General features: G+C 38.6%; 1 protein-coding gene across 1 annotated transcript; it reads right to left on the reverse strand.

Moving 5' to 3' along the window:
* LOC140532649 (C-C chemokine receptor type 5-like) lies at positions 1–27,319 on the reverse strand. The gene is made up of 4 exons (XM_072651366.1): positions 27,054–27,319; positions 9,381–9,482; positions 8,603–8,685; positions 1–5,442 (listed from the first exon to the last, which is right to left on the reverse strand). The coding sequence occupies exon 4, from the start codon at positions 5,429–5,431 to the stop codon at positions 4,382–4,384; it is 1,050 nt and encodes a 349-aa protein (XP_072507467.1). The 5' UTR covers positions 5,432–5,442; positions 8,603–8,685; positions 9,381–9,482; positions 27,054–27,319; the 3' UTR covers positions 1–4,381.
* Positions 27,320–27,710: the final 391 nt, after the last annotated feature.

The raw sequence follows: 27,710 nt of genomic DNA on the forward strand, positions 1-27,710 counted from the left end.
TATTTTTGAGCAAAATTTATTTTTTTAAATCATGATCAAAATAGATAAGATAAACTGATTTATTAGGAGAGTGCCAAGCTTTGGGTAATACTTCTTTAGTACAACATCCAACCCATGATGCATGATTCTGACTCATGATACACAATTTTGCAGTAAGGCACCTATGGCAACCAGGGGCATTAATTCGTCTGGAGGAAGAGTTTGGGTTAAAGATTCTGGGAAAGTCAAGTTGTTCTGTTACAGTAGAAGAGACATTTGTAAAGGAAAACTTTCTATAACTCAGGACAGTGTTATACTATTTGGAAGCAGTATTTTAATCAGCTTTGAATAATAATGATGTGAGCTTCCAGTTATAAAGCACTTAAAATTTTTATAATATGTTTTTCCATACATTATCTCATGTGATTCTCCCATTGTTTTTTGCAGTACATAGTTCAAGCATTATCATCCTCATTTTTAAGATAGGGAAACTGAGGCTGGAAGGTGATGAGAGTGATGTAATTTACCCAAGATCATGTGTAAGTTTATTCAGCCTAGTACTAGAATGCAGATCTTCTTTATTTGTATATATGTGTATACATTTGTTTATTCGTATAGGTGTATGTATATATACATACACACATACATATGTATTTGATGCTTTTTGAATACACTATAGTAATTTCCTAATAACCGCCTCCTTCCCCACTTCCATACCCCTCTAACCAGTGGAAACCTCTATTGTGACATCAACAAAAAAGAAAACAATGGTGAGAGAAAACAACTGACTCATAAGCTTCCTCTCCCAACTTATGACACATTTTTATACCCCAAACCTCTCTCCCAGGAGAGTTGAACTATATCTTGTTGTCAGTTTTCTGGAGTCAAGATAAACTGAGGGTTTCTAATTCTAAATTCAGAATTATTTCCTTTACAGTACATGGGCTTTTATTATAAGAAAAGTTTATCTTGTCCTGTGCTTATATGCTTAGAGTTCTAAATTTTGTAGTTTTCAAATTGAATGTCATGCCCTAGCTCAGAGACTGAATCAGAAAAGATTTTGAGCAAAGCAAAGAGAAAGAAGGGCAAGGAGGGAGGTAGAAGGAACTGCAAAAGACAGCTTGAATATTAACTAGATTTTTTTCACGAGTTGTTGTCTCATGAGCCATATATATTTTCTCCCTTTCTCCTTCCTTCCTCCCTTATCTTTTAAAGTTTTATTGATTTCCCTTTGTTTTTGCATTACAGTCATTTCCTATATATTCCTCTCCACCACTGACCCCTCCCTTATAATAACAGCAATAAAACCCCAAACAAATAGGTAAATGAAACCAATGCATCTAACAACCTATCCTATGCCCTATTCTGCACCTAGAGACCCCCATCTGTCTCCTGAATGGAGAGAGGTAAGTTTCATTTTCAGTTCTCCGTATCTCCCGTTATTTCTGAGTGGTTTGTCCACAAAATCTACATTCAGGCAATATGGAAAAACTCCTTCTTTAGTTTTACATGAACTTCAGCTCATTTAAGTAGCTTTGTTTTTGGTTACCTCTTGGCGAGGTACCTATTTAACAGAATATCTGTTAAAGAAAAACATGTTTTCCAAAATTATATTTGAAGTGGTCATTACATGCCTTTCATTCTCACATTCTACTAGTAATATTCCATACCAGGGTTTTAGAAAAGACTAATCTCAGCCTTATAGGCAGCAAGGGGACACCATCATGCACAGTAGTGCTGGGCCTGAAGTGAGGAAGACTTCAGTTAAAATATAGCTTAGATATTTAGTAGCTGTATGACCCTAGGCAAATCAATTGACCACTGTCTGCCTCAGTTTCTTCATCTGTAAAATGGGAATAACAATAACATCCACCTTGAGGGTTGTGGTAAGGATCAAATGAGATATTTGTGAAGGACCTTGTCAACTTTAAAAAACTCTATAAATTATAGCTGTAATTATTTTGACAAAATAGAAGAGATTGCCATTATTTGCTTACCCTTAAGTAACACTTAATCTGTAAGGTGAAAAAAAACAATGTTCATTGTCCAGGTTCCTTCATTCAACTTTATCTTCCAAACACACTATTATTTAGATCATCTTGTGCACTTATTTCCTGTTCTTCCCCCTAGGTGCTTCTGGCATGGATTCTGGTTTTAAATTTTAGTTAATTAACTTGTGGGAGACAATCATTTCACAGGATGCTGATGTAGGAAGGCATCCTGGTGTAGTAGCAAACAAAATCCAATAGGAGATAGGGACCAGGTCTGGGTTCCAGTTCTAGTAACCTTGGGTAAGCCCTATCCTCACCATGTCTCCGTTTCTTTTGCTGCAAAACATGGACGATTCTTGGACTGCAAGGGTTGTTGATAGGATCTCCTTGCTCTGCTACCCCAATTTTTACACTAGGTAACTATATGACCATAAGCAAAGCACTTGACCTCAATAAGCTTCAGTTTTCTCATCTGGAAAATGGGGATAATTCTTGCAGCTCCCACCTCATGAGTTTTTTTAATGGGGCTTTAATGCAATAACATGTGTGGAATTCTTCGTAAAACCTAAGATGTTACAATGAACGTCAACTATTATTATTGTTTGTTGCTACTATATTTCTCTGACCTTGGTCCAGGCACTTCATTTCTCTGGGCCTCAGTTCCATGTCTACAAGATGGTTTGGATGGCCTCTAGATAATAAGACACTTCACAAATATATATCTTATGTAAAATTACTTTTAAAGCAATGTACAGTTGCACTAAGACTTTTGGTACAGCTTGTATAAATGTATCCTTAAGATCTTGTGTTTTCAGGTCCAACCTGAGGTCAGTTGTACCCCTTTAGAAAGACAGATAGTAACATTAGGAAGATTTTATTTTCTAAATAAAGACATATCTAGATAAAAACAAAGTGCTAGAAAGCAAATCAGAGAGTCTATCTTTTGAGTGACGCTAACAATAATGTCATCTTTGGCCATCTGGGCTGACCTAGTTTCTCTAAGTCACATCCTGAGATGCTTTAGGGGGAAAACAAACATTATCATTTAATAATCACTCCAAGACAAAGCTGAAGGCTCCATATCCAGGACATTGTCTGCATTGGTGTACAGAATGATCTGATGGAATGGATGACAGATACTTTTTTAAAAGGAAGCAAACAACACGAATAGACTAATATATTGAATCTGGGAAGTTGAATCATCCAACTTAGTCTAGGTGTCATCAGCCTTGAGGGTTTAAGAGCATACCCCTCCCCCCCTTTGGACCTCATTATCTTCAACTGGGAAATGGGAGGTTTGAACTTGATATTCTAAGGCTCTCAGTTTGTGACAATGACCACAGTCTGGTCTATGACCTGTGCCCATCACTACCCTGAACTTTTAAGTCATCAGTTACTCCTCCTGTCATCCTGTGTCTTTGCCTAGGCCCTTGCCATTCGCCTTCTCACCAGTCCATTGCATCCCATTTCCATGCTGCCCCAAGCCTATCTCCTTACCCTTCTTTAAAAAAACAAAAGAATAGAATGGAAACTCTATGGGAGCATGGAGGTAAGGATGATTTCACTTGTATATCTGCATCCCCAATAGCTAGTATACAGAAAGTGCATAATAAATGCTTATTGATATACTATATATATATTTTTTCTTATTCCAAAAAGTTTTGGTTTCAGACTTACATTTCTTTTTAAGCACAAAAGCTATAGCAGGAATCTTTGGATTTTATGTGTGTGTGTGTGTATGTGTGTGTGTGTATGTGTGTATGTATGCATATATATGTACATACACACACATATATACATTATATATGTGTATATATGTATATACACAACACACACATATATATGCATATCTCATGACATATCATCCATGATATAAAAGAATTCATAAACTTCAACATCCAGTGTTCATTGTTCTATTTGCCCCAGCTCTAATGATCCAGATTCTAGAATCTTTCTGAAGACATGCTAAGATAGACAATGTTTAACTCAGCTACTCTATCTATCTTATCTATCTATCTATCTTACCTACCTATCTATTTCTATATCTGTGTATGTTTATACACACATATATATATAGATATATGTCTACACATCCATATATGTATGTATGTATGTATATGGAAGTAGGCTTGAGGATTGATTAGACCAAATAGGAGAGACATACAAAGGTCCAGGCCATCTGTTGTAACTCAGAAGTCACTTGATACTCAAGGAGTCTTCTGGTGCTATAGGATAATATATTTATTGAGAAGTGGTGATATTAAGTTCAGTTCTGTACCTGGAGTCGGAATATCCTTGCATTTCCTTGCCTTTTAGGGATCTCTATTCTTGAGTCTCTAAGATTTTCAATTCCTTTTAAGACTTGTAGGACGTCAGCCCCCCACCCCAAGCCATTTTTTTAATGATCCTTTTTACAAACCAGCAGAAACTTCTTGCTCCCCAGTAGATGGAGTGTATGTTGAGCTCACTCGGTCAAGTGTCTCCCCATGGAAAATGGGGCAGTGTTTGCAGAAACGCCGGACAATGTATTTGCGGAAGAAAGTAGAGAGGTACCTCCTAAACTTTTCCCCAACAAAGGCATAAATCACTGGGTTGATACAGCAGTGAGTCATTCCAAGTGTCTCTGTCAGTTGCATGGCTCGACCAAGGTTCTTGGAGCTCTCACAATTGTCTAGACCAAAGAAAACTTGAAATGTATTTAAGAGAAGCACGATGTTATAGGGGGCCCAGAAGAGGAAATAAACAATCATAATCACAAAGATTAACCTCAGCGCCTTGTGTTTCTTCTTCTCATTCCGACACCTCAGCAATGTGTTTATGATTCCCGAGTAGCAGATGATCATGACAAGGAGGGGTAACACTAACCCCAATAGATTCATCTTTAAAGTTTGGAAGTTCTTCCAGACAGTGGACTGATCTGATGGGAAATGAGAGCTGCAGGTGTGTTGCATGTCTTCCTTTTGAGATTTGGTGAAGATGACTGCTGGGAGAGAGGCAAAGACAGCCACCACCCAGGTGATGACACTTGTCAAAATGCCAAAGGTGACAGTCCTAGCTTTCAGAGCAAACACAGCATGGACGATGGCCAGGTACCGATCAATGGTCAGGAGGATGATGAAGAAGACTCCTCCAAAGAAACCCATGTGATAGAATCCTGTCAGCACCTTACACAGGACATCTCCAAAGATCCACTGGTCTGCAGCATAGTGAGCCCAAAATGGGAGGGTGATGATGAAAAGTAAATCAGAGATGGCCAGATTGAGCAGATAGATGTCAGTCATGCTTTTCAGCTTTTTGCATCTTATCAAGATGAGAAAAACTAGAGCATTGCCCACAAAGCCAAAAATGAACACCAGGGAGTAGAGTGGAGGGAGGAGCCATGATGCTGTGTGTTTTACATCAAAGTTTTGGCAGGGAACTTTAAAATCATAGTAGAATGGTGAGGTGGTTGACTCATCCATTTTGATTTGTCCTGTGAATGAGGAAAAAAATATACTGTTCCTTCAGTACAGTATCACCAGAAATCACAAGATTGGGGTTATTGGAGGTTGTCTGGTCCAACGCCCCTGTTTTATAGATGAGGAATATGTGATCTGAAAGGTTAAGTTACTTGCTCAATGTTGTGACTTGGGCATAATTTGAACCCAGATCTCCTGACTTCAAATTTATTGCATTTTCCACTAGAGTGAGCTGCCTCTCAAGTAGTCTATGAGAGATGCATAAAATCAATCTATCAACCAACCAACATCATCTATTAAGTGTTTATTACATGATAGACACTGTACATCTATTGGTACATAATGATGATAGCACTGAGGCTGGTGTTCTGCATATATGGGGAGGATGCTTCTAACCCATTGTCTAGACTCTAGCATTGATAGAGTTGCTTTAAGGTTTATAAAACAGAATATGCAAGTGATCAGATCTGGTCATCACAATGACCCTATAAGGGAGGTCCTCTTTCTAGTCCCTATTTCACAGATGCGGCACATCAGTGTGACAGATTCAAACTCAGGTCTCCTGACTCCCAGTTCAGCACAGTGTCATCCAGATGCTTCTAGTGATCATTGGAACATGCTCTTTTAGGCATTCTCCCTCTCCCCCAAGAGTTTTCCATTCCATTCCTCTTTTGACCATATGCAGATTTCACAAATATTAAATTTCACATATGGTAATCATTTTCAGCAGATTCTTTTATCTATATGGTATAATAGAAAGCACATTGTATTGGGGAATCAGAGGGCAGGGCTTCAGTTCCAGATCTGCCACTTGCAAATATATTATTTTAAGGAAATCACTGTACATTTCTAGGACAAAGTTTGTTGCTGCTGAGTTGCTTTCAGTTGTATGTGAGTCTTTGTGACCCCATTTGGGGTTTTCTTGGCAAAGCTACTAGAGTGGTTTGCCATTTCCTTCTCCAGCTCATTTATAGTTGAGGAAGCTGAGGGAAACAAATGATTTGCCTCAGGTTAAACAACTAGAAAGTGTCTGGGGCCAGGACAGAGTTTACTCACTTGTAAAATGAGGGTGTTAGTCTAGATCACATCCAAAGTCCTTCCTAACTTTACCTCTGTTGAAGGCAGGAAACCAGACATTAAATATTTACCTAAGTGAATAGAAGGGCAAACAAATGCAAAATCCATGGATTTGCTAATGATTCTTCCCTATTGAAGGCACTTATGGTTTTTGGTCTGTAGCCTTTATACGTGTATATCTGTGGGCACATGTTGGCTGCATCAGATAATCAAGTCTGTAGGCTGTATTGTAGCCAAAGGGTCAAGAGTGAACCAAGACACTGGATGCCCAAGAGAACATCTTAGGGGCATTAACATAGAGACACCCTTCCCCTTGTTATGGCATTCTTCCTTGGCTTTGGGGTACTCCAGAAAGACCATTGAGATCACAACTAGAGTGGGGTGTTCCTTATTTTTTTTTAAGTTGGTGGAGAATTTCACTTTCCCTTTAGAATTATATACAGTGGAGATAGCAGAACCTGTTGAGGGTATAGGGTGGGAGAGGTAGGCAGAGATGAATTGGACTAACTGAATTAGTGGAGTGGATAGTACTTCCTGTGTTGCATTAGGTAAAAGCTCATTATTTTTGATGGGAGAGGGGAGAGTCGAACTTGGGATTTCATCAGGGAAGGGACTCCCAATAAGAAAATGCCTTCCACTGGTACACATCAACATCTCCTCTTTAATTTAAAATTTTTTTTGGAAGGGGGGCACTGGGAAGTTAAAGTGACTTGCTAGAGTCACGCAGCTAATATGCATTAAAGGCAGGGCTTGAACACAAATCTTTCAGACTCCAAGGCCATCTCTTTCTCCACTAAGCCCCATTGGCTCTTGTAAAGCTGGTAGAAATCATGTATGGAACTATGGTTTCATTGGCCTGGAGAACTTCTGAATGAAAATTCCTTCTATCAATGCAAAACTCACTTTGTAGAACCTTAAGAGTTGAAGTGACTTGCCCAGGGTCCCACAGTCACAGTATGTCTGATACAGTGTGTGCCAGAGGCAAAACTTTAACTCAGGTCAAGCTATGGCTTTAAGAAAGGTTGTAGGTATCTGGTATGGTGCAAATTATCCTTAATTATTCAGGAGGGCAACTAAGTAGCACAATGCAAAGACTTCTGGACCTGGAGTCAGGAAGACTATCCTTCTGAGTTCAAATCTGGCCTCAGACACTTCCTAGTTGTGTGACCTTGGGCAAGTCAGTAAACCCTGTTTACCTCCATTTCCTCATCTGTTAAATGAGCTGGAGAAGAATATGGCAGTATCTTTGCAAAGAGTTACATACAGATCAGTAACAGCAGCAAAAACAAACCAATATTCCCCCATATTTTTCTACAAATTATTTTTAACATCTCAAAGCCTTCAGGTCAAAGGATCAGTACACCATAGATTTAGAAATAGAAAGGACCTTGGAGTCCAGCCTGTCTCTAGGGAAACTGAGGCTCCAGAGAGGTGAATTGACTTGTTTTTCTATATGACCTAATGCTTTTAGTATAAACAACTGAAATAATTACCTGAATCAGAGGGACAATTGTGATTTCCTCTAGGTCCAGCCACAAGCTATTTTTATATTAATCATAGCATGAAGAAGACCTGAGTTCAAGTCCTTTCTTTGATGCATATTGACCTTGAGACCCTGGGCAAGTCACTTAAATCCTCAAACTTCTGGAAAGTGAGCTCTGCATTGATAGAAACAATTTCCTTATTCAGAAGTTCCTGAGGCAAATGAAATCATAACCTCAGACTCTTACTTCTATACCATAATATAAAGTAAGGATTCTTATACTTTTTTGTGGCACAAATCCTTTGGGCAGTCAGTGGAAGCTTTTAGATCCCTTCTCAGAATGTTTTTAAATGCATAAAATGAAAGACATAGGCTTGTAAGGCAACAAATTATATTGAAATATAGTTATCAAAATATTTTTCCATCCAAATTCATGGACTGCCTGAAACCTATCCAGGGACCCCATACCAGGTTAAGAACCCCTGATCAAAAGCCATGCAAGAAGTAAGTTCTTGCAGAAAAGGAAGTTTTCAATGCAGTTTGCACTGGAGTAGGCAGATATACAAGAATGCCATATGAGACTTAAATACTACCTTAAATGAAAAAACTCTCACCTTCCAACAATGTCTTTCAGGAGATGAATGAATCACAGGATTTCAGAAGCCATCTAGTCCAGTCTACTTCTAAAGAAGAATCCCTGACAGAAGAAACATAATGAGTCAGGTGTTTGTACTGTTACATATGTAGAATATTAGCAGGAAAAGGAGATTTCCTTCCACAATGGACATTTTTAGTACATGGCATTAATTCATCTCCTCCTTCCCTGAGATAGAGGAGAGAGAAGCTGGATGGTATGGAGAAGGAGCAAGGAGAGGAAGGAGGTAAGTTAACTCTGCTTAATTTGGGGCTAAATTTCAGGCCCCTTTATGTTTTTTTTCAGCAAAAATCTCTTCTCTCTCACTTAACCCCTTTGGGGAATTTCCATGTGCCCTTTTCTTGAAGCCTGAGTTTATGGTCAGAGGAACCTAGGTTTGAATCCTGGCACGGGCACCTGTGTGACTTTGGTTTGTCATGTCACTCTCTGGGCCTCAGTTTACTCCTCTGGAAAATGAAGGTATTGAAATAGATGATCTCTCAGATGACTTCCAGCTCAAAGTCCTATGATCCATTTGCAACTGTGCCTCACAAAATGATCTAGCAATAAATAACCAATAGTTCAGGGAAGAACATTTCCCCTCCTCTGGCTGGTTATTTTCAGAGCTAAATGCCCCCAAATGTAAATGCACAATGCACAGGATGCTTGTAATAACCTCCCTTCTAACTCCCTTTTAGAGAAACAAGTCATGGTAGCAAATGAGTAAAATAATCATAAGAAAAAAATCCACAACTCACCAATTGACAGTTTTCTCCACAAGGCACAAAAGTTTTAACCTCCTCATAGACTTTGTTGTGACAATCACTAGATTGGTGTGCAAAAGTAGGAAATAACATTTCCTGCAAAAAAAAAAGGGCGGGGATATACTAAACACGTGTATATAGTATAGAATTGACCAAACTTCTCTCCCCTCTCTCCAAACTGAAGTATCATAGTTCTTCTTCTCCTTGTTTTTGCACTCAAATAGACTATATCTGTTGAAATCTTGTTTCGCAATCCTTGATTTGAGTTAGGCACACCCTATTATATGGTTCGGGGTCCCACAAAGCTCCTTTGCCCAAAGGCCTGCAGCAAATGATACCAATGATCCCTAGGGATGCATCTAAAGTAAAAGTTCACTTGCATTTGGGTGAGATAAGGAGACACAGTCTCAACACAAGCCTAAAAAAGAAAGAATGCTTGGCTAATGAATCCCAAAGGAAGAGTCAAAACACAAATTTTGTAGGTTACCCTTAAAAGCCTTATTTTACAGGTGGCCTGGCAAATAGTAAGCAGTTAATAAATGTTTTAAGTGACTGACTGGAGAAACAACAAAAGAAGAGGGAGACTTCAGACTATCAGTGGCAGAGCTAAAAACTCCAACAGTGAAATTAGCTGTGTTCTCCTAGATACTTCCATGACTCTTTACTGACCTGGGATCTATTCTCTGCCAAGAAATACAGTACAGAAATTGTGCCATGGTGAGAAAAGATTAGAGTCAGGTATGGGAAGAAAGGAGTGTTGTACTTTGATTTTTTAAGAATCTATTTTATTTTTCCCCAGTTATTTCCCCTTCCCTCAACGTAAAAACAATTTTTAACATTTATTTTTAAAACTTTGAGTTTCAAATTCCCTTCCATCCTCCTTTCCGACCCCCGACTGCCATTGAGAAGGCAAGCAATTCAATACGTTGTACATGTATAGTCATGTAAAATATTTCCATATTAGTCATGTTGTGAAAGAACCCATAGACCAAAAAAAGAAAACCTCAAGAATAATAAGAAAGTTTTTAAAAGTATGCTTCAATCTGTATTCAGATAACATCCGTTCTTTCTCTGGGGATGGAGGCGTTTTTCATCATAAGGTCTTCAGAATTGTCTTGGATCATTGTATTGCAGAGAATAGCTAAGTCATTCACAACTGCTCATCTTAAAATATTCCTGTTACTTTGTACATAGTACCTTTCACTTTATCAGCTCATGTAAGTCTTTCCAGGTTTTTCTGAGAACATCCTGCTCATTGTTCTATATAGCACAATAGTATTCCTCATAATCACATACCACAATTTGTTCAGCCATTGCCCAACTGATGGGCATCCCCTTAATTTCCAATTCTTTGCCACCAGAAGAGAACTGCTGTGAATATTTTTGTACACAGAGGTCTTTTTAAAAAAATATCTTTTGGGATATAGACCTAGCAGTAGTATTGCTAAGTCAAAAGGTATGCATCGCTCGGGCATAATTCTAAAATGCTCTCCAGAGTGGTTGGATCAGTTTACAACTCCACCGACAGACTGGTAGTCTTAGTTCTTGTGAGTGAGTCAGCCACCCATGGTTAGAATCATAGTGTTAGAGCTGGAAGGGACCTTACAAACTATCTGGTCCAACCCCCTCATTTCAGACATAAAGAAACTGAGTTTAAGAGACATTAAGTGACTTGCTCATAAACTCACAGCTAGTGTCAGGTACAGGATGTAAACCCAAGTCTGCCTTACTCCCAAAATCATACTTTTATGTCCTTCTTTGCCTCTTCACTGATTCTCTTAGAAAAGTAGAGATACATTTACTTTCAGCCAAGATAAATTCTTGCCACCTAAAAACCAAATGGACTAAAATCCTTAGTTTTACAATGGGAGGGAGGTAGGTATCTGTGGTTTTTTTGGTTCACATGCTTCCTTTGACCTAGTTAACAAAATTTAGCATTAAGTTCTAGGATTTTAAACATTCTTTTATTTTGTTGAAAATAAAGTTCAGGACCTACGGGCCTTCATTATTCTTACGAAGGGAGCAATATCTGCTTCCACCATAAAAAAAAATGAATAAGTGATTCATCAAGGAACTTGGACTTAGTTTCTTTGGGAGCTTAGTTGCTTTGTTCTGGACACACACACACACAAACACACACATACTTTCTCACATACACGTACACACACAAACACACACATAGTTCAACTCTCCCCAATCGAGACACATGCACACACATGTGCAAATACACATGTGCCTCAACCCTACCACTACCAAAAGCCACATCTTATCTATATTGGAACAGATTTCTTCAGTCAAGATGGCTCAGGTTTAGCAGATAACTCCATGGTCCAGGAAATGGCTCACAAAGTCCTCCCTCAAGTTAAGAACAAACAAGGAAATGAAAAGGAGATAAAGAATTTTATCTCTGATTTTGGAAAAAAAAAGTTAAAGATTTTGTCCAAAGATAGGGAACTGATATCCGTCAGCCAATAAGGGTAAACACCTAACAGTGGAAAGGGAAAGAAACCAACTTTTCTTTTTTTACTTTTGCATATTTTCAAAGTACTACATTGAGTAACTGTCAATGAAGACATTCAAATAATCATTTTTTTCTGGTTTCAAATTTAAAAAATACTCCATTGAATTAATCATCAACAGAGACATTCAAATAAATAATTTGTTTTGTTTTCTCAGATTAAAAAATGCTATATTGAGTAGCCATCAACAAAGACTTTCAAGTAAAGTACAATTTTAAAATAATATCCAAATAGTTAATACAAGAAGGATCAAACTGGGTAACTCTTACTCTCTCTGCCAACCTAGATACAGCTCATCTATTGCCTTACAGAAGAGGTCTTAGGGAATTGTCTGAAGCACATAAATTTAGATGACTTAAGTCACCCAGCTAGAATTTGTCAGAGCTCTCATTATAACCTAGACCTTCCTGACTCCCAGCCCAGCCCTTTTTTCACTACATTGCTGCCTCTTTGATTTATTATTTATAGTTTGTTTATTGAATGGTATATACATTGTCATCACATAATAGTATAGTATAGGTGAGAAAGCATTAACATATAGAGGCGTGGGACCCTGGTTTGTATCCTGCCTTTGCCATTTACCAGTGATGTTATCTTGAGCTCTCTGAGGGTTTGTTTCCATATCTTTAAAATGATTGAATTAGAACTTCTAGCTCCAAGTCCTAGGAACAAAAATATCCCATTGGCTTTTGATCTCTTTTGCTTCTGTGTTTCTTTTTCTGAATCTTATTGCTGTCATTGTGATTATTTTCACTTCCTCTGTTCATTCATGGGATGGAGTTCAGGTAGAAATGGTCCTGGAACAGCTCACCATCCTGCTATTATTATCTTATGTTTTATGTTCTTTGAGTTATTGCACAGGTGGATAAAATGCCTGATTTCTTTCTTTTCCCTCTAAATTGACTAATGGTGCCATGAAGCAAACTCATCTCTAGGCTCCTTGAAAACTCCTTTGGAATGTCTCTGATAGCAAATAAAAGATAGTGGATGCTTTCTCATGGTCCTACATGACTTTAATTTCTTCTATGATGTCTCCTATTTTGAAAGCTTGTCAGTTAATGTAACTTGGAGATTATAATTATTGGTTAAAAGTGTTCATAAATTTTTATAAATTGAAGTTCTATCTGGGGATTGTGGGCAACAGTTTTGTCTGTTTTGTTATTGATATGATTATCTCCTCATCTTATTCAATAGGGTTCAGAAAATAAGTGGTCCTTGGGTCAAGGTCAAATAATAACTGAATCAATAAAAAGTTATTCTTAATGCCTCTGGGATTTTTGACTGTCTTTTCTGCTTTGAGAAGCCAGTAGACTGTTTTTTTGAAAGTGTTTATAGGTTTGTTTTTACTATACAAGTTGTGAATGCTTTGTAGAAAGTACACAAATATATGTAACATAGGGATGCCCATGTGAGACGTATGCTTCCATGGGTGGTGTAAATGTGTAGATATTGCTTGGTTCAACTCAATGGGCAGTAAGACAACCAAGAGTCATGCCCATAGTAGTTAGTACAGTGGGGAGTAGCAGGTAGCGTCAAGAATATTGCAAGGCTGGGTGATCTTTTCTAAAGTCCCTGAGAGGGGTATTGGGTTAAAATGACATATATCTGTCCCATCCCTTAAATGGCTTTGGTATAAGGGTAAGATGATTAGGAATTCAGAAGGAAAGCCAATATGCTGGTCACTCTCAGAGGGTAGGGTAGCCCTTAGCTTACTTTCAAGCTTAGCACCTTTCCATCAAACTTTGGTGATGTAAAACTGTGTCAAACTCAGATAGAAACAGGGGTCACTAAACCATACATAAGAATCCTTGTGGCCTGTATATTGGCTTAGAAAACTACATATTAATATTATCTGTGTTTTACTGTATTTATGTTTATTTTGTTACATTTTTCCCAATTACATTTTAATCTAGTTGCACTCAGGATTATTGTAGACACTTGCAATGTCAGGGACCATCACAAATGGAGAATAGCTAGTAAGCACATTTATCCAAGGAAAAGAGCAAATAAAAATGGAGGAGTATTGAAGGTTAGAATATATAAAAAGTAACAAGAGAGAATGAACTCTTCAGCTGGGAGTAAGATCATATTTCAGCTCAAATCAAAAGAGAGATACTAGTCTCACACAAAAAGGTCCATTCTAGAAGTCTCTAGGGAGGCAAAGTTGAAAGTGAACATGTTATATCCTGAATTTTCCCTAAATGGATGCAGCCTCTCTCTCCCCTTGTGGCTTTTTCAAAGAATCTCTGAAACTATATATCTCTCTTTGAGAAAACTGAGCTCTAAAGTCCCTTATGCAGATACTCTCAGCCTTCTTTCCTCTAATCAGAAGTCACATCTCCTTACATGAATGCAGCACAAATCTGCAAAACCATCTCCCAGGGTTGGGCAGAAGCAGAGTTGTATTCATAATTGGCCTGTATTTGGTAAGATCATTGGTGTTTCTTTATTTTAAAAAATGATTATTTATTTAAATTTAAATTATTTATTTAAAATTTTATTTATTTTAAATTTTGAGTTCCAAATTCTCTCCCTCCCTCTTAACCCTCCCAACCCAAGGAAAAGATAAGTAATATGATGACAGTTACACTTGTGAGATCATGCAAAACATATTTCCATATTAGCCATATTGAAAAAAAAAGAAAAAGAAACTGAGAAAATTATACTTCAATTTGCCCTCAGATTTCATTAGTTCTCTCTCTGGAGGTGGATAGCTTATTTTCATCATGACTCTTTTAGAATTATCTTGGATCATTGAATTGATTACAGTAGTCAAGTCTTTCACAGTTGGTCATCATTACAACATTACTGTTACTATGCAAAACGATCTCCTCGTAATTCTCACTTCACTTTGCATCATTTCATATAGGTCTTGCCATGTTTTTTCTGAAACCACCACCCTGGTCATTTCTCATAAATACAGTAGTGGTTCAGCCTTTCACTAATTGATGAGCATTCTCTCAATTTCCAATTCTTTGCCACCACAGAAAAGGGCTGCTATAAATATTTTTGTACATATAGGTTCTTTTCCTTTTTGTCTGATGTCTTGGGGATACAGACCTAGTAGTGGTATTGCTGGGTCAAAGAGTATGCACAGTTATATAGCCGTTTGAACATAGTTCCAAAATGTTCTCCAGATTGTTGGAGCAGTTTACCACTGTAAAGTTCATTAATGTACCTATTTTCTCACTATTTCCTCCAGCATTTGTCAATTCTGATAGGTATGAGGTAGTACCTCAGAGTAGTTTTAACTTGCATTTCTCTAGTCAATAGTGATTTAGAGCATTTTAAAATGCAACTATAGATATCTGATTTCTTCTTCTGAAAACTGCCTGTTCATATCCTTTGACCTTTTATCAATTGAAGAATGACTTTATATTTTTTTGTAAGTTTGACAGAATTCTTTATATATTTTAGAAATGAGACCATTATTAGAGAAATATGCTATAAAATTTTTTGTATTACTTCATTGTCTGATACCTTTTAACAAAATGTAGTTTCTCTCCTTTTAAAAATTTTATCCCTTTTAATTAGGTCGATTTTTATCTCTTTTAATTAGGTCTATTTTTGCTCTTGCATTGAAGATCATAATTGCTATTTGTGTCTCTTTTTTTACTTCAGCTGAAAAATATAATAGATTTTTTTTTGCTACAGTTATTTATTTTAACTTTGTGTGTTTCTGAATCAATTGTGTCTCTTGTAAAGAACATATTGTTGGAATCTGGTTTCTAATCCATTTTGCTATCCACTTCCATTTTGTGGGTGAGACCATCCCATTCACAGTTATGATTACTGTGTATTTCTCTCCATTCTATTCTTTCTCTGTCTCTCTGTCTCTCTCCTGTCCCTACTTAAAGTCTGTTTTGCTTCTGACTACTGCCTCCTTTAATCCACCCTTCCTTTTGTTTACTCTCCCCCATATCTTTTATGCCCTTCCCCTCCTATTTTCCGATTGGGTAAGAGAAATTTCTATACCCAATTGAGCATGTATATATATTCGTCCATCTTGAGCTGATTGTGATGAGAGTGAGGCTCAAGCATTGTCCACCATTCCCACCCCAATTTTACCTTCCACTATTAAAGCTCTTCCTTGCATGCCTCTTATGTGAGAAAATTTTCCCCATTCTATCTCTTCCTTTCTCCTTAACCCTCTTTTTCATCCCTTCATTTTTTTAGATCATCCCAACATAATCAACTCACACTCATGCCTTCTGTCCTTGTAGACTCCTTTTAACTGCCCTAATAGCAATAAAGTTCTTAGGACTTACATGTATCACTTTCCTATAAGGAATGTAAACAGTTTTGCTTTGTTGAGTCCCTTATGAATACTCTTTCATGTTTACCTTTTTCTACTTCTTTTGAGTTTTGTGTTTGAATGTCAGACTTTCTGTTCAGTTCTGGTATTTTCATCAAGAATGCTCAAAAGTTCTCTGTTCTATTAAATATCAATTTTTCTCCCTTGAGGGATTACACTCAGTTTTGCTGGATCGGTTGTTATTGATTGAAATCTTAGCTCGTTTGCCTTCCAGAATAGCATATCCCAAGCCCTCTGACCCTTTAGTGCAGAAGCTGATGAATCTTGTGTGATCTTGACTATAGCTTCCTGATGTTTGAATTGTTTCTTTCTGGCTACTTGTAATATTTTCTCCTGGAATTTGGCTATAATAGTGTTGGGAGTTTTCACTTTGGGATCTCTTTAAGGAGGTGATTGGTGGATTTTTCCAATTTTTATTTTGTCCTCTGGATCTGAAATATCAGGACAGTTTTTCTTGATAATTTCTTAAAATATGATATATATTTTTTAAATCATGGCTTTCAACTAGTGTAGTAATCCTTAAACAGTATGACAGAAACTAAGTATAGACCAACATCTTACACTGTATACCAAGATGAAGTCAAAATGGGTACGTAATTCAGACGTAATGGGTGAACATTTTCACCTTTAATAAGAAAATTAAGAGTGCAAGGAATAGATTACCTGTCAGATCCACGGAGAAGAGAAGACTTTATGACCAAACAAGAAACAGAAAGCAATTTGAGATGCAAAATGGATAATTTTGATTATATTAAATTAAAGTTGTTTTGCATAAACCAAACCAAGATTATAAGGAAAGCAGAAAACTGAGAAACAATTTTTACAGCAAGTATCTCTGATAAAGGCATCAGTTCTCAAATATCTAGAGAAATGAGTCAAATTTATATTTGAAGACCACTCATTCCTCAGTGGATAAATGGTCAAAAGATATGAACAGATAGTTTCGGATGAAATGATCAAAGATATCTATAGTCATATGAAAAAGTGGTCTAAATCATTATTGATTAGCAAAATGAAAATTAAAACAACTCTGAGGTTGAAATGCTACTAAATCACCAAGTGCCTTGTTGTTGCAGTCAAGGTACTTCAGGGCTCTTCCATCTGACTTGCAGCTGAAACTTCCTATATGAGTCATCTCCCACAATTAACAGGTGAGTTTCTTGAAATTAGGATCTGTCTTGCTTCCCTCCTCCACAATTAGAATGTTAATTTCTTGAGATCAAAGACTATTTTCCTTTACCAATTACATCTCCAGAGGTTAGCACAGTCCTTTGCATATTATAAGTACTTAATAAATACTTTTCACTCATTCATTTATCAGTTGAATCAAAACTTATTAATGATGATGTATAAGAATGGCATTATTATATTATTCTACCAAAATACATTAAACAACTTCTTTATCTTGTGAAATCTTTCTCCAGTTATATCAAAATATCATTTGGACTCATTAGTTATAAAATTCTTAATGTATACCAAGGAAAGCTAGAGACCAAAGGTTTCAAGTTTGAATCTGGAGGTCATGTCAAACCAATATATGAAAGTAATACTTACAAATACCTTGGTCTCCTAAAGGCAAGAAACATCAAGTTAAAAAAAGTCAAAAAGGAATAAATCAGATCGAAAGACCCTAGGGTACCTTGACTGAAACAATAAAGCAGTTAGTGATGTTCCTTATTTAGTTTCTAATATATTAATCAGAAATGTGAAATCATAGCTGAATAAGGATGAATAATGCATTTATTAAACACTCACTATGTGCAAAACACTTGCTAACTACTGAGAATACAAACAGAAGAATACATTTAGAGGGTTCTAGCAGGAAGTCAGATGGAAAAGTCTCATGATCCTTAGAATGTAGCAGCAAACAGATGTTAATAATCTCTTCTTCAATATCATTTCCCCTTATAAAATTGTATCTGTTTCTGATGTTGAACCATTTGACAATGCCAAGGACTCTGATGGCAGGAGTTTTCTTTCTTGGGTCTTTAGTAGCTGTGGCTGTATCACCTGCAAGAGCAGTATCTAGCTGCATCTCCACAGTGGTGGCTTCCTAAGATGGTGGCTGAGGGCACTGGGATGGAAGTATTCCTTTTCCTAAGGCTCTTGGGTTCAGGGTCCTACACTGTATCCAGCGGGTATGAGGGGAGATGGTTGTCAAGGTGGTGGAGCTTTGACTTGTCTGGCACATACTGCCTCCTGTCTCTCCCTCAGGATACCCTACTGCTTCAGGTAGGCTGGCACATCTGCCTTGTGTGTGCCAGCTGGTTGGCAGTTGGTGGGGATGACCAACCACATCTTCATAGGAGTTGAATGAATATGAAGAATAATGAAGAATAAACTTAAAGTGATTAATACCTATATCTTAACATACAACTTTGGGCCTATAAAATGGACTAGGATAATCTAAAAAGTATCTGAACTCTACAACATAAAGAAAACAGAAGGTCTGTCACCCCTAAAGTATCTACAGAGAGAACATTTCCTTCCCACAAAAGAGGAAGATGATTGATAGGTTCAAGCTTTGGCCTGAAGACCTCTAGTGAGAGTATTTAATTCTTCCTGAGGCAGCACATTCTGCTTCTGTATCATTCTGATTGTTAAGTTTTTCCCTAGCTTAAGCCCAAATCTTCTCCCATTTGCTACTAATTGTTTTGCTACTAATTATATTTATTGGGCAAGTAAATTTCCTTATCTCTACAATGAGGGCGTGAAACTAGGCAGGACCTTTCCAGCACTAAGTCTGTGTTCCTAGGATTTTGAATCTTTTTATGGTCTCTGTAGAAACTCCTAAATCTACATATTTATCCCTAATCTTTCCTCTCAACATCAGTTCCACATCTTTAGCTGCCTGCTAGATATCTCTGCCTAGATGTCCACAGGCATTTCAAGTTCCACATGTCCCAAGCAGAAACCACTATTTTTTCCAAGAAACCCACTGGTCCTTCAAACTTTCTTTTTTCTGTTGAGGGTACTATGGTTTTCCTACTCACTGGAGTTCAGAGCCTCTGAAACATTTTCAACTCTTACCCTCTCCTTCATTCCCTCCTTGTCAAATCCTGTTGATTTATCTTTGCCAGATTTCTCACATCTCTCTCATTCTCTCTACTCACCCAATCACCTTAGTTCAGGCTGTTATCACCTAGGCAGCTAGGTGATGCAATGGCTAGAGTACTGGGCCTGGAGTCATGAAGACGAGCTGAAATTTGGCTTCAGATACTTAATATATCTGTGTGACCCTGGGCAAGTCACTTAGCATCAGTCTGCCTCAGTTTCCTCAACTGTAAAATGGGCATAATAATAGCACCTTTTTTGCAGGGCTACTCTGAGGACCAAATGAGATAACATAGGTAAAGAGCTTTGTAAAGCTTAAATTGCTGTATAAATGCTACCAATTATTATTGTCATTCATCATCATGATTCAAGTGGACATGCCATATTTCATCTCCATGCATTCTCACAAAGCATCTTTCATCAATCAAACAATCAATGAGGATTTACTAAGTGCTTAAGTGCCAGGGACTAGGCACACTGAAACAAAGGTAAAAAAGAACAGGCCCTGGTATCTAGGAGCTTACCCTCTATCAGAAGGGACAACATGTACATACATAAGTATATATACACAAATGGATAAAAGTTTATTGGAGGGGTAGCAATACGAACTAGGGGATTAGGAAAGACTTCTTGTGAAATGTAGTTTTTGAACTGTCTTGAGGGAAATGATGGTGTGATTCTAAGAGGTGAGATAAGCAAGGATTCTAAGATGACCAGGCATAGATGGTCAACAATGAAAAGACACAGAGACAAGAAAGAGAGCTCCATATTTAAGGGATGACGAAAAGGCCAGTTTGACTGGATTCCAGTTGGGGACTGTGTAAGAAGTCTGGAAAAGTAGGTTGGGACCAAGCAGAAGAATGTATTTCATCCTGGAGGCAAAAAGGAGCCTCCTACAAGCGGAGTGATGTGGTTCAGACCTGTGCTGTAGGAAAGTCACTCTGGCAACAATGTAAAGGATAGTTTGCAGTGAAGAGACACTCAAGACAGGGAGGCCAATAAGGAAGCTATTTCTGTAGTCCAGGATAGAGGTGATGAGGGCCTGAGTTAGGGTGGTGGACTCCCTTCTGATCTAGGCCTCTCAGAAACCTTATCTCTTTCCAAAGATTAGCTCAGCCTCTATTAATAGATGAGGAATGCTCATTACTATCTTGGAAAATGATGGAAACTATTGGAACTGTTATGGAAAATGATGCTGTGGACCCTTTTTCTTTAATCATGCCTACTACATTAAAAAGATGGGGTTTTTGGAGAGCTTGCAGCTTGAGATCATTGAGAGCAATCAGCAATTTTCTAATGCAATCCAGTCACCTCTCCTCCCCCAATTCACTGTGAAACCAATGAACTATCACTTGGACTGCAAAGAGTCAGCTGGACAATATACATTTTTCATCATCTTAGTTTTTCTTCATAGATTGTTAGGCCTACCTCTTTTGCATGGCTGTGGTTCTCTGAGAGATGGCTCTGAAATATTCTAGGACTCAAAGCAATTAGAGAACTGTCATCCATGAATGGGGACACCCTAAAATCTTTACCCTCTTCCATTTGAACATTTTCAAGCCCTCCTCCATGACACTGGTAAGCACTATTGGAGATTATGTCTACCTTTTTTATATGTTGTTCTATACTCATAATGAGAATGCAAATCCATGAGAATGGATTGAGAATAGGAATGATGATTGAAATAAAATGAGAAATGGAATGAGAACACTGTATCTGTGGGCAAATCATTTAACTTCTCTGATCCTCATTTTCCTCATCCAGAAACTGGAGATAATAATGACACCAACCTCCTAGAGTGGTTGTGAGGATAGAACGAAATGAGGTACATGAAGTACTTTGAAAGCAGAGTGCTCTCTACATGTGAGCAATTATTATTAAGCACAGTTTCTAGTCTGTCTTTTATCAATGAATCTTTTATTATTTTAATCTGTACATAGGATCATAGGTTAAAAGTTAGAAAAAATCATGGAAGTCATGGAATAGAATCCAACCTCTTCATTTTATAGAAGAGGAATGTTTCTATTTTCTAAAGGAAGATGGGTACAAGTACAGATTGCATCAGTTTGCTAGGATGGTGTCATCCATATGGAAGAAATGAGGGGAGCTGCTTCCAAGAGAGTCATGAGGACTAGAACACATATGAACATTCCATTATTGGTTCCAGTTGACTGACGTACCACATGATTGGAAAGAGGATTCTTCCACTGGCTACAAAGCCAGAACTGTCCTTGGTTTTAAAAGGGCCTAAATCAACACTGATTGTAATTTTTGCTGCATCTCAATCTGAGGAAGTAAGGTGGCTCTTTGATTATTGCCTTCTGGCTAGAGAGTAATAAACATGGTACTTACTTAGGCCTCAAGAAATGGATTTGAGTCCTTAAACTTTTTATTCACTCTTTTCCAATGTTGGTGTCAGTCTGGGCCAGGAGCATAAGCTATGGGGATCCAAGAGGCCAGAAATCCAAGCTGAGTGTTGTAGTTATCTCATCATCAAAGCCCGGAGGGACACAGGTATGGGCCTCCAGCCCAGCAGAATCTGGTAGCAGTGCTGTCTTTGGACATGAACTTCATGGGACTAATGCTACTGGGAAAACTGGAGCATCAGGAAGGGTCTCCCATAGGAGATAGGTGAGGCCTCAACTGAATTTTGGGGGAGATGGTAAGATTCTAAGAGGTGGATGTGAGAAGGGAGTACATTCCAGAAATGAAACATAAAGAGGGAGCAGACTGAATAAAAGCCCAGAGACAAAAATGGGATGCCAAGGCTCAGGATCAGCTAGATAGCTTGTTTCACTGAAATATAACAAACATGAGGGGGAAAATGAAATAAGACAGGAAAGTTAATGTGGACCATCCTGGGAGAGACTTTAAAAGTCAGAATCTTGGAGCTTAAAGGTCATCAGTCGTAACTTCCATTTTACATGAGGTCATAAAATTTGAGTGACTTGCCCAAGATCACACAGATGGTTAAGCTGGGATTTGAATCCGAAACTCAATATACTCTGTGGTTCCAGAAAGTTACTGACACTTCAGGAGCAGGTAGTGACATGGTCACTGTATAAATAATGTAGCATTTATAGACACAATGGACATGAATATGGATAACATCTTCTATGGTGTCCAGCATAGAGGACAGACACCTGCACGTAACTGGGTATGGAGAGCTCCCTATAATCTTCTAGGATTCCCATACCTCCTAAACTTTTTGATTAAGGAAGCCTTTGTACAAGTAGAAAGAAAAGCTCACTAGCATGTGAGACAGTGATTATTCTTTGGCACTCATTTCTTTTTGACCATGATCAGGCCCCAAACCAGGTAGGGGCATTTGCCCTGCCCAGTACTCCCAGGTCCTAGAAGTCAATGACCCGACTTATCCATCATTTACATTTTTGCGTGCACCAGACCAATTTCTGGTGCCCCATTAATATAAAAGTCCTGCCTGTAGATGTTTAGTGGTAAGAGATACCGCTTCTGAAACTTTGTAAAGATGCACCACATCCCTTCCTCTTTTCTCTCAACAGAGTTTTATCTTCCTCTTTCAGTCACTTCTTACTTCTGAATAGTACCTTCCTTAAATATTTCACTTCCCATCTCCCTTTTTTTAGATGTGTACTCCATCTTCCATAAAAGAACACCAGTAGCTAACTCTACTCCTCCCCTTCCAACTATAGTCTCAGTGTAAAGTTCCATGATGTCCCAATGGAAAAAAACTATGAGGCTTCAGAGACTTTAGAGTGCAATGGAATCACAGGCACTTTCAAGTCTAACTAACCCCCTCATTTGACTAATAAGGAAGCTGAGCACCTCAAAGATTCAATGATTTGCCCAAGGTCACATAGGTAGTGATTGTCAAAGATAGAGTGCAAATACAGGTCTGCTGAATCAAACACCACTCTTCTTTCTACCATAGATAGCATTCTGCCCCTCCTTGAAGAGACCTGGATTCAGTTCTGCCTCTGTGACCATAGGCAAATCATGACCGTTATCTGAACTTAGGCTTCCCCTCTATACATAGGACATTACAACTAATTAATTGTTTTACAGAATTATCATGCTGATTAAAATAAGATTATGGACCTAAAGCCCATTAAAAAAAAACCCAACACCTTATAAATGTCAACTCTTTTAATGTTCCAGAGCTCCAGTCAGAGCCACTCCTTAATGGTTTCTGGCTTTCTATATTGGTTTTTTGGTTAAGCCTACAGCTGAGTCTGTGGTTTTCTTAAAAGTGTTAGTTATCCCTATGAGTTAAATCAAAAGACACTTTTATTTTATAATTTTTATCCAAATTATTCTCTCATCTCTTTACATCTTTCCCCAAATCTTCTTGGTGGTTTCTTTCTTGCCATCCAATTAGTAATAACTAAAAGAAACACATTTCACTTGCTCAATGTTGCATTTGTAACAACGACCATCCCATGAATTTCATAGGCATTCATGATATATTGTTTTTCTTTGCTCATCATTTGTTTCTTCATTGATTTCAGTTATGTGAAGTGAGTAGTCAGAAGACTGGGTTCTCATCCCAATTCTGCTACAAATTAGCTGCTACAAACTTGCATTAAGCAAATCATTTCCCCCCTTCTGGGTCTCAGTTTCCTCATCTGTCAAATGAGGGGATCGGACAAAAATGACCTCAAAGGCCCCTTTTATTACTTAGCACAGCGATGAGCACGTAGTAGACATTTAATAAATACTTTATGGATTAATTTATAATCTGTGTTCTAAGGTATCTTCTAGCTTTCATAGTAGGTATCCTAAGGGCCATTTTGAAGGGCATTATTGTGTGGTGTCTAGAGAGTCAGCCTTAGAATCAGGAAGACGTGAGTTCATGCCCTGCTTTTAACACATACTATGTATTTGACCAAGAACAAATCGCTTCTTCTCTCAGTGTCCCCTGATGACCTCTAAGTTACAGATAAGCTAGTTACCCATCTCGTTGGTGGAAGAAATATCCTTATGGGGAGCTTCAATATAGATGAAATCATGGGTGTAGAGCAGATTTGTTTTGTGAATTTTGGATTCAGTCAAAGAGCTATACTTAAGAACCTAGAGGGCCACACGTGGCCTTGAGGCTGCAGGATCCTCACCCCTGATGTAGACCAACAGGGCCATTCCAAGTGCTAACATTTTATGTTCTGATATTTCTTCTAACTCTCATATTTTATATCCTAAGATTCTTTCCAGTTCTAAATTCTAGAGTCTAAGATCCTTTCCAGCTCCTAACATTCTGTAGTATAGGGGTACTTCCAGTCTAACGTTCTACTTTCCAAGGTCCCTTACAACTCTAACATTCTATGTTCTGAGGAACCATTCTCATGTTCTCTCCTCTAAGAGTTCTTCCAGTTCTAAATTCTCTAGATCTTTTGTAGCTTGAATATTATATTTTATAAAACTTCTTCCAGTCGAATATTCTATGATCTAAGATCCTTTGTAATTCTAAAACTCTTAGTTTCTAAGGTCCTTTCCAGTTTTAAAATCCTTTGTTTTTTGATTCCTCCTAGGTCTATTTTCTAAGGTCTTGGAATATTCTATTTTCTAAGGTTTCTCCCAGCGCTAACATTCTGCATTCTAAGTTCCCTTCCACCTTGAAGATCTGGCCTTCTAGAAACCTTAAAAAAAACAAACCTCTAAGACTTTGTGATTCAATTAATTGCACAACTCCTCAAGAGGACTTTAAAATACTTTAATGATGCAGGAACTGCAAAAATTGCTCCACCTACTAAGATTTTTTCGACCTTTCCCTATCTCATGTTAGAGTGAGTAGGGGGCAGGACTAGATGATCTCCAAGGTCCCTTCTAACCTTCAGTTGTAGGAATCAGTGTCTATAGCCCTTCCATATTCTGTGAGAGTGAGCAGTGGTAACCAACATGGAAATTAGTCCCCAAATTTTTCAGCTCCTTCTATGCCTACTGGGTATAAGACATTGTTTAAAGAAATGCAAAGGTTACAAAGAAATCTAAGGAAATATATTCTAAATTTCAGAAGTTTAGAATTTCACATATCAATCATTTAAATTTTTTTGGTCTTATTCTTAATGTCTTTAAATATTTGTGTTTTTATTTAGTATTTAGTTAAAATATATATTTTTTTAAATTAGAGAAATACATGATACAATTCCTGCCCCCAAAGAGCCTGCAGTCTTGTTGATGGGTAAAGAACAACACAAAAAATCAATAAGTGGCTCAGATTCAATCCAGCTCAGATTCTATCTAGCTGGGATTCTATCTGGCTGGCTTGTGAATACAAGCATTACAAATGCTTAGGCTCCTTAAGAAGCAACTCAATTAGGCGAATCTTTAATAAACTGTTTGGCTTTAAGAAGGCTTGAGTCGAATTCATTCAAGCACTACCCGGACTATTGGTATTTTGGGGTCCCCATCACCCCTCAGCCTCTTCAATTATGGTTCCCTGATCCAGAAAAGCTGCTAATCTCTGCTCAAACTGGAAGGTATGTAAGCCTCCCCTCTCCCTGTCTTCTACTTGCTCTCCAAGCACCTTGGAAGCGAATTTTCGGACCTGGCTTCAGGTCCCAGTATCAGGCAAAGTCTCTGAACTTTCTGGGCGCTAGAGAGTTAGAGACTCATGTTGTTGGTCCATTGGTTAGGCAGTGGACCTGGGCATACAGTGGGTACCCAATTCTCTGGATTTCCTGGGCTCAAGGAAATCAGGGAAAACTCAATTACTTTTTAGTGTGTCCTAAGTCTCTGAACTTTCTGGGCGCTAGAGAGTTAGAGACTCAGGTTGTCTGTCCAGTGGCTGTATTTGAGGCCGTGGACCTGGGCATACCCTCCAAAGCACAATTCTCTGAACTTTCTGGGTGCTAGAAGATTAGAGAAACGTCAGTTAAGTGGGTGCCCAATTCTCTGGATTTCCTGGACACAAGGAAATCAGGGAGAACGATTATTTTTGTCCTCATGTTTTTTTCTCAAGGCTTACTTCCACGTCCTCCTTTAAGGAGGGGGGGACTTCCAGTCCCACACCAAGAATATGGGTCAAAATTCATCAGTTCCAAGGAATTCGCCTTTGGGCTGTCTTTTACAAAATTGGAAAAAATTTAACTTCTCTAAAGACCTTAAAAAGAAAAAGTTGATATTCTTTTGCAACACACTTTGGTTTCAGTATCATCTGGAGGACAACGAAGTATGGCCCATATTTGGGATCTTACAATGTAATATCCTTTTACAATTACAATTATATTGCCTCCAAAAGGAAAAATGGATAGAAATACCTTACATAAGGGCCTTTGTCAAACTCTCTCAGGACCCCATTCTCAGAACAGATTGTAAGATGCTTATAGCTAGAGTCGCCCCGCAAAAGGGAAATGGGAGTGAATTGGATGTTTTGGATGACCCCCTGTTTATGGCTCCTAGGGTCTCGACCTCACCTCCTTCTCTACCTCCATTACCACCATCCCAACCCCCTCCCCCTCCCCAATCCTTCCTGAGCCCTCCTCCAGCTCCCCAACCTCCTACTGCTCCCCTTCCTCCCCTGAGTCCTTCCACCTCCCCCTCAGCCACCTGTACCCCAACCTTTCCTTTACCCCAACCCCCCTCAATTCCTGCCTCATTTGCCTATCCTGTATCTCCTCCTGTGCTTCTCCCCCTCCCCCCCCACCGTAACCCCCGATCAATTCCCAGCCACTAGGCTTGCTGAGGTGCCTCCCTCTGCAGCCCCTCTCACTGGGGCAACATTCACTCAGACCTCAGGCCTCACCCCCACGGCAGTCTGTACAGTATTACTGCCTGTAACCCACCCCTCCTTGGGGACTTTACCTCAGGCCCCAACTACGGGCCTTGCTGGGGTGCCTCCCTCTGCAGCTCCTCTCGCTGGGACAATATTCACTCAGGCCTTAGGCCCCGCTCCCGTGGCATTCTCTGGGGCATCTCCCCCTTTGATCTCTACTCTTCCTCAGGTACCAGTGGATCTTTCCCCTTGCGAGCCAGATCCCCTGGCCCTGCAGCCTAATCCAGTTCAGCAAGCATTCCCCAGCCCCTCCCTCACAAGAAGTGGGACTTCCTATCTTCCTCCACAAGCCCCTGTCCCAACTGGGCGGTCAGGGCTGTTTCCCTTGAGATAAGTGCCTACCCCACCCAGTGGGACAACCAGGGTGCATGTTCTGCTCTCTCTTTGGGATCTCACGCAGATTAAAGAGAAACTGGGGAGATACTCGGAAGACCCCACTAGGTTTACTGAGGGTTTTAGGGACTGATAAATGTTTAATATAAAATTTTGGAATAATCTCTTTGTTCTCTCTGAAGCAAACTCAGAGAATGCCTCTTCCTATGTCAGCAAAAGCCAGCCAAGGCTGGCTCTACATTCCTTAGGAGACCTTTAACCTGGGACACTATCTTGAATAATGGGACTTTCCTTTATATCTTGTTATCTATAGACACATACTGTGTTATGGCATATTAATGGTAAAGAAAATA

Source organism: Notamacropus eugenii, chromosome 3 (genome assembly GCF_028372415.1).
Source record: "Notamacropus eugenii isolate mMacEug1 chromosome 3, mMacEug1.pri_v2, whole genome shotgun sequence".
Lineage (NCBI taxonomy): Eukaryota > Metazoa > Chordata > Mammalia > Diprotodontia > Macropodidae > Notamacropus > Notamacropus eugenii.